The sequence below is a fragment of the Melospiza georgiana genome, chromosome 16, assembly GCF_028018845.1.
Source record: "Melospiza georgiana isolate bMelGeo1 chromosome 16, bMelGeo1.pri, whole genome shotgun sequence".
Classification (NCBI taxonomy): Eukaryota; Metazoa; Chordata; class Aves; order Passeriformes; family Passerellidae; genus Melospiza; species Melospiza georgiana.
In genome coordinates, this window is record NC_080445.1 from 5,737,519 (window position 1) to 5,753,270 (window position 15,752).

At 45.0% G+C, this 15,752-nt stretch overlaps 1 protein-coding gene across 2 annotated transcripts in view; it reads left to right on the top strand.

Moving 5' to 3' along the window:
* Window positions 1–700: 700 nt before the first annotated feature.
* PRKAR1B (protein kinase cAMP-dependent type I regulatory subunit beta) overlaps window positions 701–15,752 on the top strand; it is a 91,017-nt gene continuing 75,965 nt past the window's right edge. Inside the window, exons 1-4 of one of the 2 annotated variants that reach the window (XM_058035535.1) lie at window positions 701–800; window positions 2,018–2,222; window positions 11,485–11,655; window positions 15,482–15,573. In XM_058035535.1, the coding sequence (XP_057891518.1) occupies window positions 2,046–2,222; window positions 11,485–11,655; window positions 15,482–15,573 (440 nt within the window). In that variant the 5' untranslated portion in view covers window positions 701–800; window positions 2,018–2,045. The remainder of the gene's footprint in view (window positions 801–2,017; window positions 2,223–11,484; window positions 11,656–15,481; window positions 15,574–15,752) is intronic. The other variant, XM_058035534.1, reaches the window with a different exon arrangement.

Here is a 15,752-nt window from a genome sequence, read left to right on the forward strand (position 1 = left end):
TTGCCTTGGCTCGGCAGCCTGTCCTGCACGGCCAGCTCATCACCCGTGATAGTCAGGACAGGTTCCATGGCCAGCCTGTCCTCTGTGCCCAAGCCGGGCCATGTGTCACAGCCAGGCTGCTCTCCTTCATGGCCATGCCCATTCTTCATGGCCATGGTGTGGCCACTTCACACATCCAGACTGTCCTTCGTGGCCAGGCCTGTTCTGAACGGCCAGGCCATTGTCCATGGTGGCCAGGCTTGTCCTCCTTAGCCTGTCCTCGGGCTGGCAGCAGGGCCAGGTCCTGCCGTACCCTGCGGGTCCGTGCGGTGCCGAGCGGGTCCGTGCGGCGCGCTTCGAAGCGGAGGGGTCGGAGCTGCCCGGAGCGTATGGGAGCAGAGGGGTCGGTGCGGGCGGAAGCGGAGTGGTCGGTGCGGAGCTGTTCGAAGCAGCGGGGTCGGTGCATCCCGGTTCGGAGCGGAGGGTTCGGTGCCTCCCGGAGCGGGGGGTCCGTGCCGCTCCGTTCGGAGCGGAGGGTTCCGTGCCGCCTCTCGGCGGAGGCGGCGGTGGAGGCCGCGCCCGCCGGGGAGTGACGGCGGCCGCACTTCCTGCGGGCGAGCGGCGGCGGCGGAGCCGGAGCCTTTGTGCGGCAGCGGCAGCAGGGTCCCCGCGGCGCCCCGCGGCCCCGGGCGGGCGGGCAGGCAGCAGGGCAGGCGGCGGCGGCTGCACTGCGGATACCGGCAAGGGCGAGCCGCTGCCCCCGCCTCCAGCGCCGGCCAGGACACCGGAGGCGCCGCCGCTCAGCCGGCTCCGGCCACCAGGTATTTACCGGGCCCGTGCGGCGGGGCAGGGACAGGGACGGGGACAGGGATGGGGGCAGGGACAGGGACACGGACAGGGGCAGGGGGCAGGGACGGGGACAGGGACAGCGGCCGCAGATCCGCCCGGCCGGGCCCGGGGGATGCGCTGCCGCGGTGCCGCCCGGCCGGGCCCGGGACACTTCCCCCGCACTGCCCCGCACTGCCCCGCATTGCCCCGCACTGCCCCGCACTGCCCCGCATTGCCCCGCACTGCCCGCACTGCCCCGCATTGCCCCGCACTGCCTGTACTGCCCCGCACTGCCCCGCACTGCCCCGCACTGCCCGCACTGCCCCGCACTGCCCCGCATTGCCCCGCACTGCCCCGCACTGCCCCGCATTGCCCCGCACTGCCCCGCATTGCCCCGCATTGCCCCGCACTGCCCCGCATTGCCCCGCACTGCCCGCACTGCCCCGCACTGCCCCGCACTGCCCCGCATTGCCCCGCATTGCCCCGCACTGCCCCGCACTGTCCGCACTGCCCGCACTGCCCCGCACTGCCCCGCATTGCCCTGCACTGTCCTCACTGCCCCGCACTGCCCCGCACAGCCCCGGCCGCCCCCCGCACCCACAAACCCCGGGGTGAAGCTGCCCCGGCGTTCTGGGCTCGTAACGGAGCGCTCATAACCCCGCTGGGGGAAATAAAGAGGTTTTGGGGCTGTTCTCCCCGCAGGTCACCAAAGTTCTCTTTGGGGAATTCACTTCACTTCAGGGCGCTCTGCCCGCTCCCCCCCTGCTTTCCCAAGGCAGCCAAGGGTCGGTGTATGGGAAAGGGAGAGATGCTAAAATTGCCCGAAAATCTCTGTAGCAAGAAGCTGGGCTTCTGGTGACAGGAGCGAGTCCCCACGGGGACAGCAAAGCAAGGCATCATGCCGTCATTTAAGAGTGCTTTTGAAACTCCTTCCCTCGTAGGTTAATTTCACCGGTTTGTGTGTTTTTTTCAAAAATTGATCACAATCTATGAGTTTAAATCCTGTTTGTGCACTTGGTGGGATGTTGATGATACAGAGATGACACAGCTCAGCATTTCCCTGTACAACCCCAGGACATGAAAATGTTAAAATTGAATAGGTCTTCAGTAGGCAACAGGCAATATTAAAATGTCTTTGCTCTTCAGATCTCTCTGACAAAGGATTTGAGGTCTGTCTCTCATCTCTGTCTTGCACCATTTTCTTACCTAGGTTGTGTTTTCTGTTTACAAGCCTGAAGATGGCTGCTGCTGCTTCCTGCAATGTGGAAGAAGACGAGAGCCTGAAGGGATGTGAACTCTATGTTCAGAAACACAACATCCAACAGATTCTAAAAGAATGCATTGTAAACCTCTGTATAGCAAAGCCAGACCGACCCATGAAGTTCCTCAGAGAACACTTTGAAAAATTAGAAAAGGTCAGTGATTTTCAGGTGTCTTTTTCCATTTATAAAATGAAAATGATTGTTTAAAGATTTCAAATGTTTTGGTACTTTTTTCTTTTTTTTTAAATGATCACACAACTGTGAAAATGTAAACTGTTAAGAGAAAAAGCCCCAACCCTTCATTTGTGGATGACTACTATAACACTAGCTATAGTTTAGAAATTTTTGTGCATAACACCAAGATTATAATATCTCAGGAAATTGAATTTGTTAAAAATGACTCAAATGGGTTGTGAGGCATGGTACCCCGAGCTTTCATCTCTTGGAAGAACCTGCCTGTGGGAGCAAAAGATGATGTTTATTCCAGTGTCAGATGGCCTTCCCCTAAAACTGACCAAAATCAGGGAGGCAGCAATTCTCAAAATCCTTGAACATTTTGCTATTGAATTTCACTGCTCTCTCCTGTCTGTAGTGCCTGTCCCAGGATCCTCTGACAGGGGATGCATTAAGGGAGACCTCACTTACTGTGCCTTCAAAAACAGTGTAGAGAGGGGGAAACATTTCAGAGCATTCCCAGACCAATTCTCTCTAAAGCCCAGGGGTGTCTTTGCAGGAAGAGCACATTGTGTGAGCAAGTGTTGTTGTAGGCTTGAGAGATAAGGCTCAGTAGTTTCTTCCTTCAGGAGTGGATAATACATGAGGCTGATATATCACCAGTGATGTAAAACATTTAATGCATCTCACTTTCTGCTTTTCAGATTAATTTTTATATAGGTGAGTATATGCCAAATTTGTGTAGTTTTAAAAAATGCAAACATTGCATTTTGGTGGCAGCCTGGGACATCAGAGAAAGTACAAGGTGATTTGTAATTGTATTTGATTATTGTGAAAAAGAAACAGTCTCTTAATTCTGTATATTCTGAACTTCTGACAGCCAAGACCTATTTTGAGAGAATCAAAATTGTTGAATTTCATCACTGTGTTGTGAATTATTATCCATCATAACATGTGGAATTTTGGGCTTCTTGAAAAGAAGGATAAATACCATTCTTGAAGAAAACCCATTAAAATATGCTGTGGTATTATGGAATATGCTCCATTGCTGGAGGGATTTCTTGAGGAGCTGTACTGGGGGAGTTTGGTCATCATCATTTGTTGGTGTTTACACAGCACACACACACCTGAGACAGGAGGGCATCCTTGAGAAATGCCATTTTCTCTCAAGTAATCTCCATTATTTCCCAAAGAGCAGCAGATGCCAGGATTGTGTAGGACATCAATCAGGATGCCAGCACAGGAGCTGATGGATATCACTTGTCTCAAAATGGAAGATGATTTAGAAACATCAAGGCATCAACTGCAGGGAATATTGTGCTTGCTGTGGGAGGACACAATCTTGGCACTGCCTCTCCAGAGCAGCCTGGGGGCCGAGCCTGCTGAGCCTGCAGGATTTAGGCTCCTTCTGGAGGTTTCCAGCACTGTAATTCTTGCTCCTACAGCAGTTTGACTCCCTTGTTGCCCAAACATCTCTGAGGACTTCCTTGGGATAAATTGTACTCTGAAGGATTTTCTGCTGTAGAATAATATTTTGACTTAGCTGGTTGTGTGAGAACAGTTGAAAGGAAGACTTCTAAAGATAGAAAAATCTTTCAATAAGTTTTATCCTGTTTTTATACACTTGTCATATACAGGTAGTTTGAAGAATCCTAATGGAATTGTGAATTTAGCAATTGTTCATTAGATTTTTGTAAATGTGCAATATTGACGTGGCACATTCGCTATTAGCTCCTTTCATTTGGTCCTGTGGAGGGAGAGGAGTGAAAATATTTGGGTTTAATAATGATTTTATAAACAAAGTCATGCATTTTTCCACCTAAGTGTGGTATTGTGGGGCTATTTTCCAAACTCATTAGGATAAACAACACATTCCACTGAAGAGAGCAGGAGAAGAACAGTTTATCTGTCAAAAACACATGTGGGAAGTTCAGAGATGAAGTGTAGGATATTTTTCAAGTGGTTGAAAAATGGGCTTGTGGAAAACAAGAAGAGCTTCATCAATGTACTGAAGCTACCACAGAAGTGAATAGAAAAATAGAAGAGTAAGTTTAATTTTGCTAATTTTTAACTCAGTTTCATGAAATCAACTCAGAAAAGCAAGATTTATTACGATATGCAAGATTAGAGAGGATCATAAATGCTTCTCACCTTCTGGTGACATCAGTTGGGTCCATTCCCTTCAGCCTGTTGCTAAATGAGAATGGATCAGGCAATAACCCTGACCCCAGCACACCCAGTGTCCCCAGGTGTCACTCCCAGGTGTCCCACGCCAGGAGCAGGTTTGTCATGGCAGGAATTGCTGTTTGCAGCCCTGAGAGCAGAGCCAGCAGTGAGGGAATGCCCAGGGGATGTGGGCTCTGCTCTGAGCCTGGGCCACTCTTTATTCACAGCATGGACGTGGCCTGAGAGGGCTGTAAAGGGAGAACATCAATAAATAATTCTGAATAAAGTACTGCAGACTGAGGTTTGATGTTTGATTCTGAAGGAGTGCCAGTGTTACAAAGAACACTCCCCCAAAGCCTTTCAACTGCACCTTATTTGTATCAAGTACAATGTCAAAAACCATTACTCCGAAAATAATTGTGGGAAAACTTTAATGCACATTTTTCTGTTCATTTAATACTGGCAGGACCCGCTTAAGTTGCCAGTAATTGCTGGGAATCAGCCTATGTTTCTATATTCTAAAATTTGCAAGTCACTTTTATATGCTGTGACCCTATGGACTTCAAGATGACATCTACTCTGATCACATTAACAGTTACTTTGTAAAAATCTACAACATGCCCTTGAGCACAAAAAATAGTTGAAAACAGTTTAGAGACTTTAGATTTTAAAACCTGTGATATTTCCTTTGAACAATTTATTTTACATTTCCCTCTGACTGCGTAGATCTTGGTGGATGGAGTGAGGAAAGTCTTTCCCTTAGGGATTGTAGTTGGTTTTTTTTGGAGTGAGGGAATAGATGTTAGCTAAGAAACTGTGGCATTATTTTAACAGCTGTAATTTAGTCCTGTTTACTTGAGGACTAAAGGAGGCATAGCAGAAAAAAACAGGGAACCCATATTTTATCTCTGGTTCTTACTTTATGTGAAAAAGTCAATTACTGAGAAATGACAGGCAATGCTTTGTATTTTTAGCCATACTGAGACTGCAAAAATTTCATAGTGTCAGGCTGTTTAGTGCCATGATTCTGTGATCAAAGGTGGAGTTGTCTTGCCAGGCTAAGCTCAGCTGTTCCACAGCAAAGAATTCGAATGAAGAATAGAACTAATGAAGAAAATGGCACCGAAGAAGAGGAAGCAGCAGTAAACCGCAGGATGTGTTTAAAATGGCTTTGCCGAAGCCATTTTAATGTGGGGTATTTTAGAGCAGGGCTGAGCTGGGCTTTGCTGGCACCTCCCGGAGCTGAGCTCTCTCCAGGCCCTTCTGTCGCCCTCAGCACGAGCAGGAAACAATATTTTACTCTAATAAACCACGGCCAGCGGCTCGGCAGGGTTGTTTGGGATGCAGGCTGATGCCGCATCCTCACGGTGGCGAAGGGAAGGGAAGTTTGGGCAAAACTGGGAAAATCCAAATTTGGAGCTCGAACCCCGCGGGCCAACAGCGCCGCCCGCGTGGCGCCCCCTGGCGGTGCCGGGCGGAACTGCACCCGGGCGTGCCGGGACCGGCCCTGAGCGATAAAACAAACTGCAAAAATATTTATTTCTCTTAGCAAAATACTCTTTATTTACTTACCACGGGGGCTTTTACAACCAAAGGTACCCGAGCATCAAAGCTGGAGCACCAGGCTCTTCTTCTGTGGCAGTATTCCCTCCCAGTATTTGTATTTTATCACAAAAAAGAGTCCTTCAATCAGTAATTTCCACCAGAACCTGTCTAAACTGATGAAACTAATTCTTAACAGTACAGGTTATAATTATGCAAAGTATAACTAACTGCTTTCAGATAAACTGGGGAGTGGTTACGGATTTGAAGCAAAATCACACAGAGAAAAAAACCATAGAAAAAAATGCATTAAACAAGCAGTTTTAGAAAGCCTAATAATAATATTGTCCAAAGTTTGCCAAGCAGTTGTGTGGTATCTCCGTGGTGGTCAGAAAAGTGTGCAGGAACATACCTGAGGTGCTGATAGAAGCACAGCAGTGGGAGCAGCAGCTGCCCTGGCCGTGTGGCTGAGCAGGCTGGGGCAGCCTCTGTCCTGCCTCTCCCCTGGGATCAGCACTGGCAAGAGCTGGAGGAAAAGCAGCTCAGGTGGCACCTCTGGGACTGCCAGAGCCAGCCCCAGGCAGTGCTGTGAGAGGTGACACTTTTCTTGGGAGAGGTAAAGGAAAACAAGGTGAATTTTTAAAGCCATCCCCGGGCAAATTTCCTCCATGAAGGGAAGGGTGGAGGATGAAGGGAATAAGAGCAGAAAGAGAAAAAAAAGTTTTTTCCATAAGAAATAAAATTAGGTATAAGCAAACCCATGCTCATATGAGCTTTCCTTTGTGTGTCCACAAGTATGAGTGGCTTTCCCACTCTGATAGCCAAAACCTGACAAAACCAGAATGCAGTGAACATGGAGGGAATTCTGCCTGGAAGACTTCTCTGTTTCACATCTCAAGCTGCCCTGTTTTACATTCATCAGGTTACTTAATCCACTTTTATGTGGGCTTGTCTCCTCTTACACAAGCTATGTGTGCATACATTGTTATTTGGCTGGATTTTAAGAATCAGAAGTGTTGGCCATGATTCTCTTTGATTATATAAGCTTTCGAGTATCAAAAATAGGGTCTGTGTTTTGTAACATAACCTCTCACTTTGCTGTGAGGCAAAGAAAGTGGGGAAGAGGTGGTGATGGGTTGGGATGCTGAAGACGCTGGTGGGGGGAAGACAAGAAGTGTGAACGAGCTGCAGAAGGTGAAACAATGGCAGTAAGGGGTCTGGGGAAGGTCAGCCATGCAGCTGGAGTGTCACCACGGCAGGTGGATTTTGGGCAGGAGATTTTTGCCTAGATTGGAAATCGGGAATGAGCAGAGATGCAGAGAGAGACCACGGAGGATGCAGGAATAGTAATCAAAGTGGAGGGTAACTGTGGAGGGGGTAAATACCTTGGCAGGATGGTAGGGAGTGCATTTAAAGATATTTCTTACAAGTGCTGTAGAAGAAAAGTAAAATGGAGCAGGGGGAAGGCAGTAGAACAATAATTGGGATTGTGAGAATAACAAGGCTGAATTGATCACAAAGATTGTCTGTCCTGGCAAAGATAAGACTGGAAAGAACATTAAGATCTCCCAGATTTTCCTGCTTTTAATGATGGCATCAGGCAGTCCCATGCTTCAGCAAAATGAAGTGCTTTGCCTTTGGCCTTTATTGGTTGCTGTAAATCATCAGCCCAAGGAGTGGTGAGGGGTGTCAGAAACCCTCCTGCACTGAGAGCATCTCCTCTGGGTCAATTCCAGTGCAGAGAGAGATTAGTTACCTGTGCATGAACCTTCCTGCACATTTTCTGTGAACAATCCAGGTCTGTCAGGCAGAAAAGTTTATGAATGTGCTTGAGGGGGTAAAAACCCCCAACCATTTAGAGTGTACTTGGTGGTGTGGTTTTTGAATGCAATGTATACATTGTAGGAAGCAGAGCAGAGGTGCTGAGCTTTGATATCAAATGTCTGACTTGCTTTTAAGTCTTTTGGGGATGTTGTTGTAAGGCTGCACAGTAATTTGGTGCTTTCCTTCCTTCAGCTCATCTGGGTTTTCAGGTAATGACAAAGTCTGAAAGGAGAGACTGGGAGAGGAAGGGAATTTCTGTTTGGAAATGCTCCAGATGATAGGGAAGAAAGCTTCTGGGTCAGGAGGTGTGTGTGATCTTAAGCAGTGGTCTGAAAGGAAGGGAAGGAAACCTAAAAACTGCCTCAGCATTGTGGCTGCTTCACTTGCAATGCTTAAACTCATTAAAACTTCATGGAAGCATTATCTGGGGGAGATGCTGAGGACAATATGCTAAATTCCTGTGGTTTATACCTCAGCCTCTTGTTGTTGAAAGTGGACATTCAAAAGGTAAATTGGTTCCTGCAGTTGTATTTATTGGTTCTTTCAATTTGAAGCAATGATCAAAGGCAGTTCCACTGCCTTGCTGTTGTGCCTTCCATGTGTTTTCTCATTTGGAGGTGGACACAATTGGGCAGTATGATTATGACTTATCAGTGCCATCCAAAGAGAGAGAGAGAGGGAGAGAGATATCACTTGTTGTCATGACAACAAAAGATGATGAGGTGTTTACTTGGAGCTGAGTTCTGCACAAGGATTCACATCAAGCTGCATCTGAGGATTGGGGTTTGGAGAACTCCTCTCGAGACAGCTCATTCCTCCTTCCAAACACTGGCTGCATTTGTGCAGCTTTACCCCAGGATATGTGGAAGACATCTCTCTGAAAGCGCAGCCCAGGACAGAGCAAAGGCTTTATTTGCAGAAGGCAGGCTGTAGTTCAGGAATGGGGATCCTTCCCAGCCTGCAGCTATGGAGAACCAGCCAGTCCAGTACCTGCTGTTTGTACAGAAGGAGTTTGTAGTGAAGAGACTTCCTTTTAAAATGAATCACACAGTAACTCACTTTTATAATCCTTTCAAATCTTCTTGGCTTCTAAAAGTATTTGAGTTTAAGAGCATGCTTTGTAGTATTAATTTTATCTCACTGAGCTTCCTTTTGTATATAAATCTCTGCTGGGGTGGGGGAGATATTATTTATTAATTCCTTGGAAGTGGCTTTTATGCAATGTGTACTGAAGAGAGAAGAGTGTATTTTATATTCAAATGTGGCAAACTACAACTCTTCTCTCTGAGTAAATATGCTCTGGATAAAAAGAACTGTGTAAGTGCTGCACACCATTAGTTACCCAACTGCCCTCTTGTTGTACTTACCTTTTAGTTAAATTTTAGCTGCTATTCTTCAGAAAGGTCTTTACTGCCTTTCAGTTAAACTCATGAAGAAGGTGAATTTGGTTGTGTTGATTTATTATAGTCAGAGACCATTAACACTATCAGAGATAGGCAGTCAGTAATGCTATTTGAAATTCTTCAGTCACAGCTTTTGTTTTTAAACACTAGGTATTAAATATAATTGTAATATATAGCACACATTTGTACTTGAAATATTTTGCTTGATTGTAGTTTAGGAATCTAGAGACAGAGAGGAGTAAGGAAGAGGTTGATGAGAATGCTGAAATAGGATTTGCAGTTCTTACAGTATAGGAAAATCTAATTTAGTAATTTTTTAAAATATCTAGTCCTGCTATTTGAATGTAAAATTAAAAAGTTTCAGTAAGGATTTAATACATCTGAAATTCTGGTTTTTCAGTTACAGCCCTGGGAGTTTTGGGGTTGTAAGCTAAATTCAAACCCCAATTGATCTCAGAAAGAACTTGGCACTTTTTGAGGCAGATCGAGGTCTTGAAAAGTCAGATCTTTAGCCAGCCCTCTACATTTTATATCTGAGCTTGTCCCCTCTATTTCACTAATGCCTTCTTCAGAACAAGAATGTGTGACTTGTTGCTTTGAGTCATGCAGCATGGGAAATACTGCTCAGTTATTTATTTCAAGTAACAGTAGTGCATCAAAGACTGGTCAGAGGTTAATGAGAAGGGCAGTGTCAGTGGTGGTGCAGGAATTGACTGGAATAAGACCAGAAAAGACAGGTGGCACGATGCATTTGATGCAAACATCAGTGGCAAAGCATATATTAATCATCCCTTTTTCTTGCAAGCTCGAAAGTTGCGAGCCTGTGCCAGTTTTCTGTGCTGCCCTTTCCTGGTGCCATCCATACCCGATGAGCTGTGCATCAGTCACTTCCTCTGTCAGTGGGACCAGCTGGTGATGCTGGGGATCTGCCACTCGTGCTGGGGCTCCCAGAATCTCCCTCCCTCCTCACTCCCATCCTGGCTCTGAATGAAAAATCTCACTGGAGATTTCCTGTAGGACAGAGGCCAGGTCCTGGCAGTTCATCCCTGTCGGTGGAATGTTGGTTTATGGTGTGTGCAGGCAGCTCAGCATTGCTGTGCTTTCTTTTTGGGGAGCCTGCAGTGCTGCTGAGCTGAGTTATCTGAAAAACCCTGGAGTGTGCACGTCCCTCAGCATGGCTCTGGGGCTGCCAGGCTCTGGGGTTTGCCTGCACAGAGGAGGTGGCAGCACGTGAAGCTACTGCTGCAGCAGCCAGCTTGCCTCCTTGCAGTGCAGCGCTCCTGCCCTCTGGTTCCTGTACCAGGGAACAGAATTTATGGTCCACCCCATCTCCAGTTCTCCCTGCCTTTAGTGGAGATTGGGATGAGCCAGCCCCAAGAGGCAGTGAGTGTGCTGTGGCTGAGGAAGAGGGCTGGGTCTGAGCAGACAGCTCCTGACTGACAGACATGGATGATGCCAAGGGAATTTTTACTCCTTTTTGCTTTCCCTTGAATCCGAGGAAGCTGAGGGATAGAACATGGGGGTCTGGGAAAATGCTGTAATTGTGGGTAATCTGGTTTGTGTCTGTCCTTTGGAAGTCAAATTCACTGTATGAATTGACAGTCTGGCAACTCTGACCTCCTTTCTTGAAGGTTTTCTGTACTGTTCTCTACTCCTGTTACTCTCTCTTCAGGGATTCCCTTTCCTATTTTATTCTCTGTTCCACAAGCATGAAATTTGGAGAATAACCTCCCCATTGGCCAGCTGGTGCGAGGCCAGCCACCATCTCTCATAGTCCTCTGGAGCCTACCTTGGATCCCATTTGCTTGGAAAGAGTCCCATTGATTATAAATCAGTTTTATGGCAGAAATTCTGGAGTAGGGAGCATCTTTGTTGTTTGTGGTGATAGTAGGCTTCCAAAACAGGGCAAGATGAAGAAACCAATCTAATTTATCAATGTGTGACTTTTGAGAAATTGTTTGTATTAGAGACAATGATGTGTACAATCCAACTGAGAAAATAACACTGTGATGTTGGAGAGTAAGCAGTGGAAGTTTTGCTTTCTCAGCCAGGAGTAGATGCAAAGATATGCCTGCACTTTATATACATTTGTTGCCATGAAGTGTAAGAAAGAGTAGAACAGGCGAAATGCCTGTACACAGGTTGTGGTTAATGCCATTCTCATTAAATCTGTAATTTTCGTTCAGCAGTGCAAACCGACCGTCACCCAAACACAGACATGAACGGGCTGCTGATATCTATAAAAGAAGGTCAAATTGGCTGTACCCACGAGTAAGAGCTGCTTCACTGTCCCTTTTTCCTTGCAGGAGGAATGCAAGCAGATCCTGGCCCGGCAGAAGTCCAGCTCCCAGTCGGATTCCCACGACGATGAGGTTTCGCCGCCGCCGCCCAACCCGGTGGTGAAGGCGCGGCGCCGGCGCGGCGGCGTCAGCGCAGAGGTGTACACGGAGGAGGATGCTGTGTCCTATGTCAGAAAGGTACCCTGCACCCTCCCTCTGCCTCCCAGATGTGCAAGGCAATCCAGTGACTCGAGTTCTGCCCCTGATTTGGGCTCCTGGGCCAGCCTGGAGGGTGGTGTCCCCATGCTGGCATAACCATCTTCACACTCAAGGTCTTTTTCTCTCCTTGACTGAGGATTTTCCCCAGCAATGAGATTTCAGTATTCACTGTTCCTTTTTTTTTTTAAGATGTGCTGCTCATCTAACAGGGTCAGTAATTCGCAGCCATTTTCTTGATAGTCACTGGCTTCAGCATCGTCTGAGTTTGATCAGAAAATCTCATTATTCAGGACAGCTTTTCTATTGCTGCATTTCCTGTTCATTTTGGTTTTTGTTTCCAAAAGTCAGATCTGCCTCAAGTTTTCCTTAATCTAAGTCATTTAGGTTTCCTAGACCACTCAGGCACGTATTTCCCCTGTTGATTAGGTACCACTTAATCCACTGAATTTTGGAAGTCTCTTGACCATACTTGGGTGATTTTGTGTGACCATTGTCTTTGAAGAAATGCCAATCCCAAATTAGATAATTTCTCCACTAGGAGCTCTGTTTTGGTCTTCCCTCTTTTTAACTGCCTTTTTTCATAAAACTATCTAGCTATGTTATATCTTTGATATCTCTTAATAACTCTGCATTTTTTTTTGACACTGGCTAAAGTTTTCAAAGATTATTGAAAGAGAGACATTACAATAGCATATGTCATGTTTGTTTAGGGAGCCAGGCTGAAAATGTATTTCATAAGGTTGACAGATGCTGCTAATGTGCTTTTGTGCACGCCTGGAGTAGCTTTAACTCAAAGAGCTTTTTCTTTATGGGAATGCATTTTGTCAGTCACTGTTTTTTTGGCAGAATGCTTTTTGCCTTTGCAGTCAGATGTGCTTTTGTCATCTGCTTATGATACAAGTTCACTGGATGCTCTGGGGATTTCTTTCCCAAGAAAAAAAAAATTAGGAGAGCCATTAATCCTAAAAAGAAGTGTGTAAGAGTATTCTTGTGGCAGTTAAATAATGTTTGCAAGTGTAATTTGCAAATTTTAACAGCGCTGTGGTCAAGTTGTTAATGAATGCCCTGCACTGTTAAAAAACTTGTGTGATACTTCAGAAGCCACTTTAAAACACTTTTCTTCCTGTGCATTTTGCAATATCCCCCTAAAAATCTTCCATGAAGAGATCCCATTTGTTTCTGCTTATTATGGGTTCCATCTGACTCTTCTGAAAATCAAAGGAAACATCCCTTCCCACCCCCCTGAGCAATTCTTTTATGTTTGTAATGGAACCTGGAGTAAACTTTGTTTTCTTCATTTCTCAACAGTGATGTCAGTGAGCCCTGACAGTAGCATGAGTAGGCAAGAACCAGAAGCAGCAATACAGATCATATTCTGTGTTCTTTGACTAGTCCTGTTATGATTTCAATTTCCTAGGAACTGACTGATCCTAAATAATAATAATTTAGCGGATGGTTTCTTGTACAGATGCTGGAAGGAATGCAGAGCTAGCACTGGGAGGATTTGTGTCAGTGCTTTGTCTTCTGCCATAAGCAAAGGAATCCCATGGTGAAACCCATGGGTGTGTGATTTCTAGAACACAGAAATAAAAGGAGACACTGAAAGGACAAATTATGGAACAAATTTAAGAGAGTAAAAAGCAAGGCAAAGGTTGTGTTAGACTATTGCAAACAGATGGAATTTTAGATAGTAGTCAGGAGGAACTGCTGGCTTGAATTCAGGTGTTGGATGGAAGCACATCTGGGTTATAAGCCAGTTTGAAGGATCCCTTGAAGGGGTGAGCTATAGCATGAGTAGTGCTAGAGGCAGTGAAATGAATTATGTCCCTGGAGAGAAAATCAAAAGAGATTTAGCTCTGTGATTTGAGCAAGCACATGGCATGGCTTCATTCCGGGGAAGATCTCTGTGGAGGGTTAGTTCATCCTTGAACCAGAGAAAGCAGTATTTGTCAACACATCTGACAACACAGCTAGCAACTAAGAGAACAGGAATCTTGCTCTAAAGAGGGTGATCAGCTTGAAGAGAACATCCAGTGATTATTTGGAAGAGTGAGGTAAGAAATGGCCAAGTGATTCTTACAGCATTTGACTCTGGTCAGATGCCTGGTCACTCCTAGAGAGCCTCTCCTGTGTTTTCTGGAGAAAACTAAACAGAAATTGACAGTCTTGCAACTGTGTTTTCTGGAGAAAACTAAACAGAACATGCCCCAACAAACCCACAAAGCCTTGTGGCCTTCACTGCTGCAAATTTACACTAAGGAAAGCTACTCAGTGCTATTTCATCATCAGACAGAAAGGCTGGAGTTGAGTGTCTCAGTGATCTGATTATTTACCCCTTTGGCTCATCAGCAGTAAGCTGAGCTGGTGTATTCTTAATAGAGAGAGGGTTCAGGTCTGCAATTCAATCCAGTGTTCCTCTGATAGGGTAAAAACCAAGAATAAGATACTGGCTGAATTTAACATTGAGAAATTTAAACTTTTAGATAATTAGATCAGATTTCACTCTGATACAAGCATGCAGTTTGTGCATGTGTACTTCTCTGGACTTAATTGGAGTAATCTGATTTCTGCAGCAGTCAATACAAGAGAAGTCTGAAGCCAGTTTAACTCTAGATTTTCACAGTGCAGCGTTTACCTGTGAGGTAAATCTTGATAATTCTTTGTGGGAACTGGTTCTACATCAGTTTTACCCTTTGAGGCGTCCTTCTTTTGGTTGGATGGGTATTTCCTGCCTTTCCAGGATGAAAGAAGGAAAATACCTGCACATCAACACAGGCAGTAACTTGCAACAGACAGATATACTACTTCTATCATAAGAAAATGTGAGAGATAAATGCCCCTTATCAGACCTTTACTGTGCAGTAATTGAGACTGACAAACAGATTCTGATTTTCAGATTGCAGTAAGGTTAATTTAACACTTAAAACTTTTGCTATGCTTGATTCTGTCCTTTTATAATTAAACTATTAAGGAAAATCACATTATCAAAGACAATGGATATCTTTGACAGGTCATAATTTTGTTACAAATTTCTTGTGTCTCTCCTACTTTTGGAGCCTCTGACTGATAGGAGAAGATACTTGGCAAATAGAGAGATACTTTATCTACTGGTATCTTACCTAAATGGTTACCAAAAATGGAAAGCCTAGCTTTCCAAAGTGGAAATACTCATGAATTTCAACTTTTATTTTAAGCAAATTCATGCACAACAGGACTTTTGACATCTCTCCAGTTAACAAATAAAGATCTCTTCATTCTCAAATGGAAATTCTGCTTGTTTGCCATGAACCCAAGCACAGAATTTTGACTCAAGTGGGCCTATCAGGAGCTTGGTTCCTTGTACCACAGGCAGTACTGAAAAATGTGATGTATTTAACACATTTTTACCTTTTTCCTAAAGAAATGTTGCTATTTTCACAGTTTTAAAAGTAGGTTGCTTCTGATATTGGTTGGAAGGAAGAGGAACATAAAATACATTTTCCTCAGTCCAAGATACTTGAAAGGAGATTACACAGCTGCCACTATCTCCTAATTACAGTATTTTATGGATATGCTTCTCCTCAGTCATCTCTGATCTTATATTGCCTTTCTGAGTGTCATTTTGAGAACAAAATTTCTTATCCACACATTATCAAAACTGTAATTTATTGTTTTCTTAGTGGCTTTATATTATAGCCTAATCCTGTCTCAGTGCCTGAAATCAAATCACATCCATTTTCTGGAATAGTGGAATTTTCTGTAGATTTCATGATTTGTGAGTGGATACAATCAGGCATGTAATTACCTCTCATTCTTTTCTCTACAGGTTATTCCAAAGGACTATAAAACTATGACTGCTCTGGCCAAGGCCATCTCCAAGAACGTGCTCTTTGCTCATCTTGATGACAATGAACGGAGGTATGAGGGGCTTTATGACTCAAGGGAATTCTCAGCTTGGTGTGAGGACAAAAAAGATTAAATTAAATTAGATTAAATTAGATTAAATTTCATCTCAAGGTCCAGAACTGCTCTCACTGATGCATTTGAGTCACACCCTCAAATATGCTCATGGTATTCTGACAGAGGGTAAAACCACA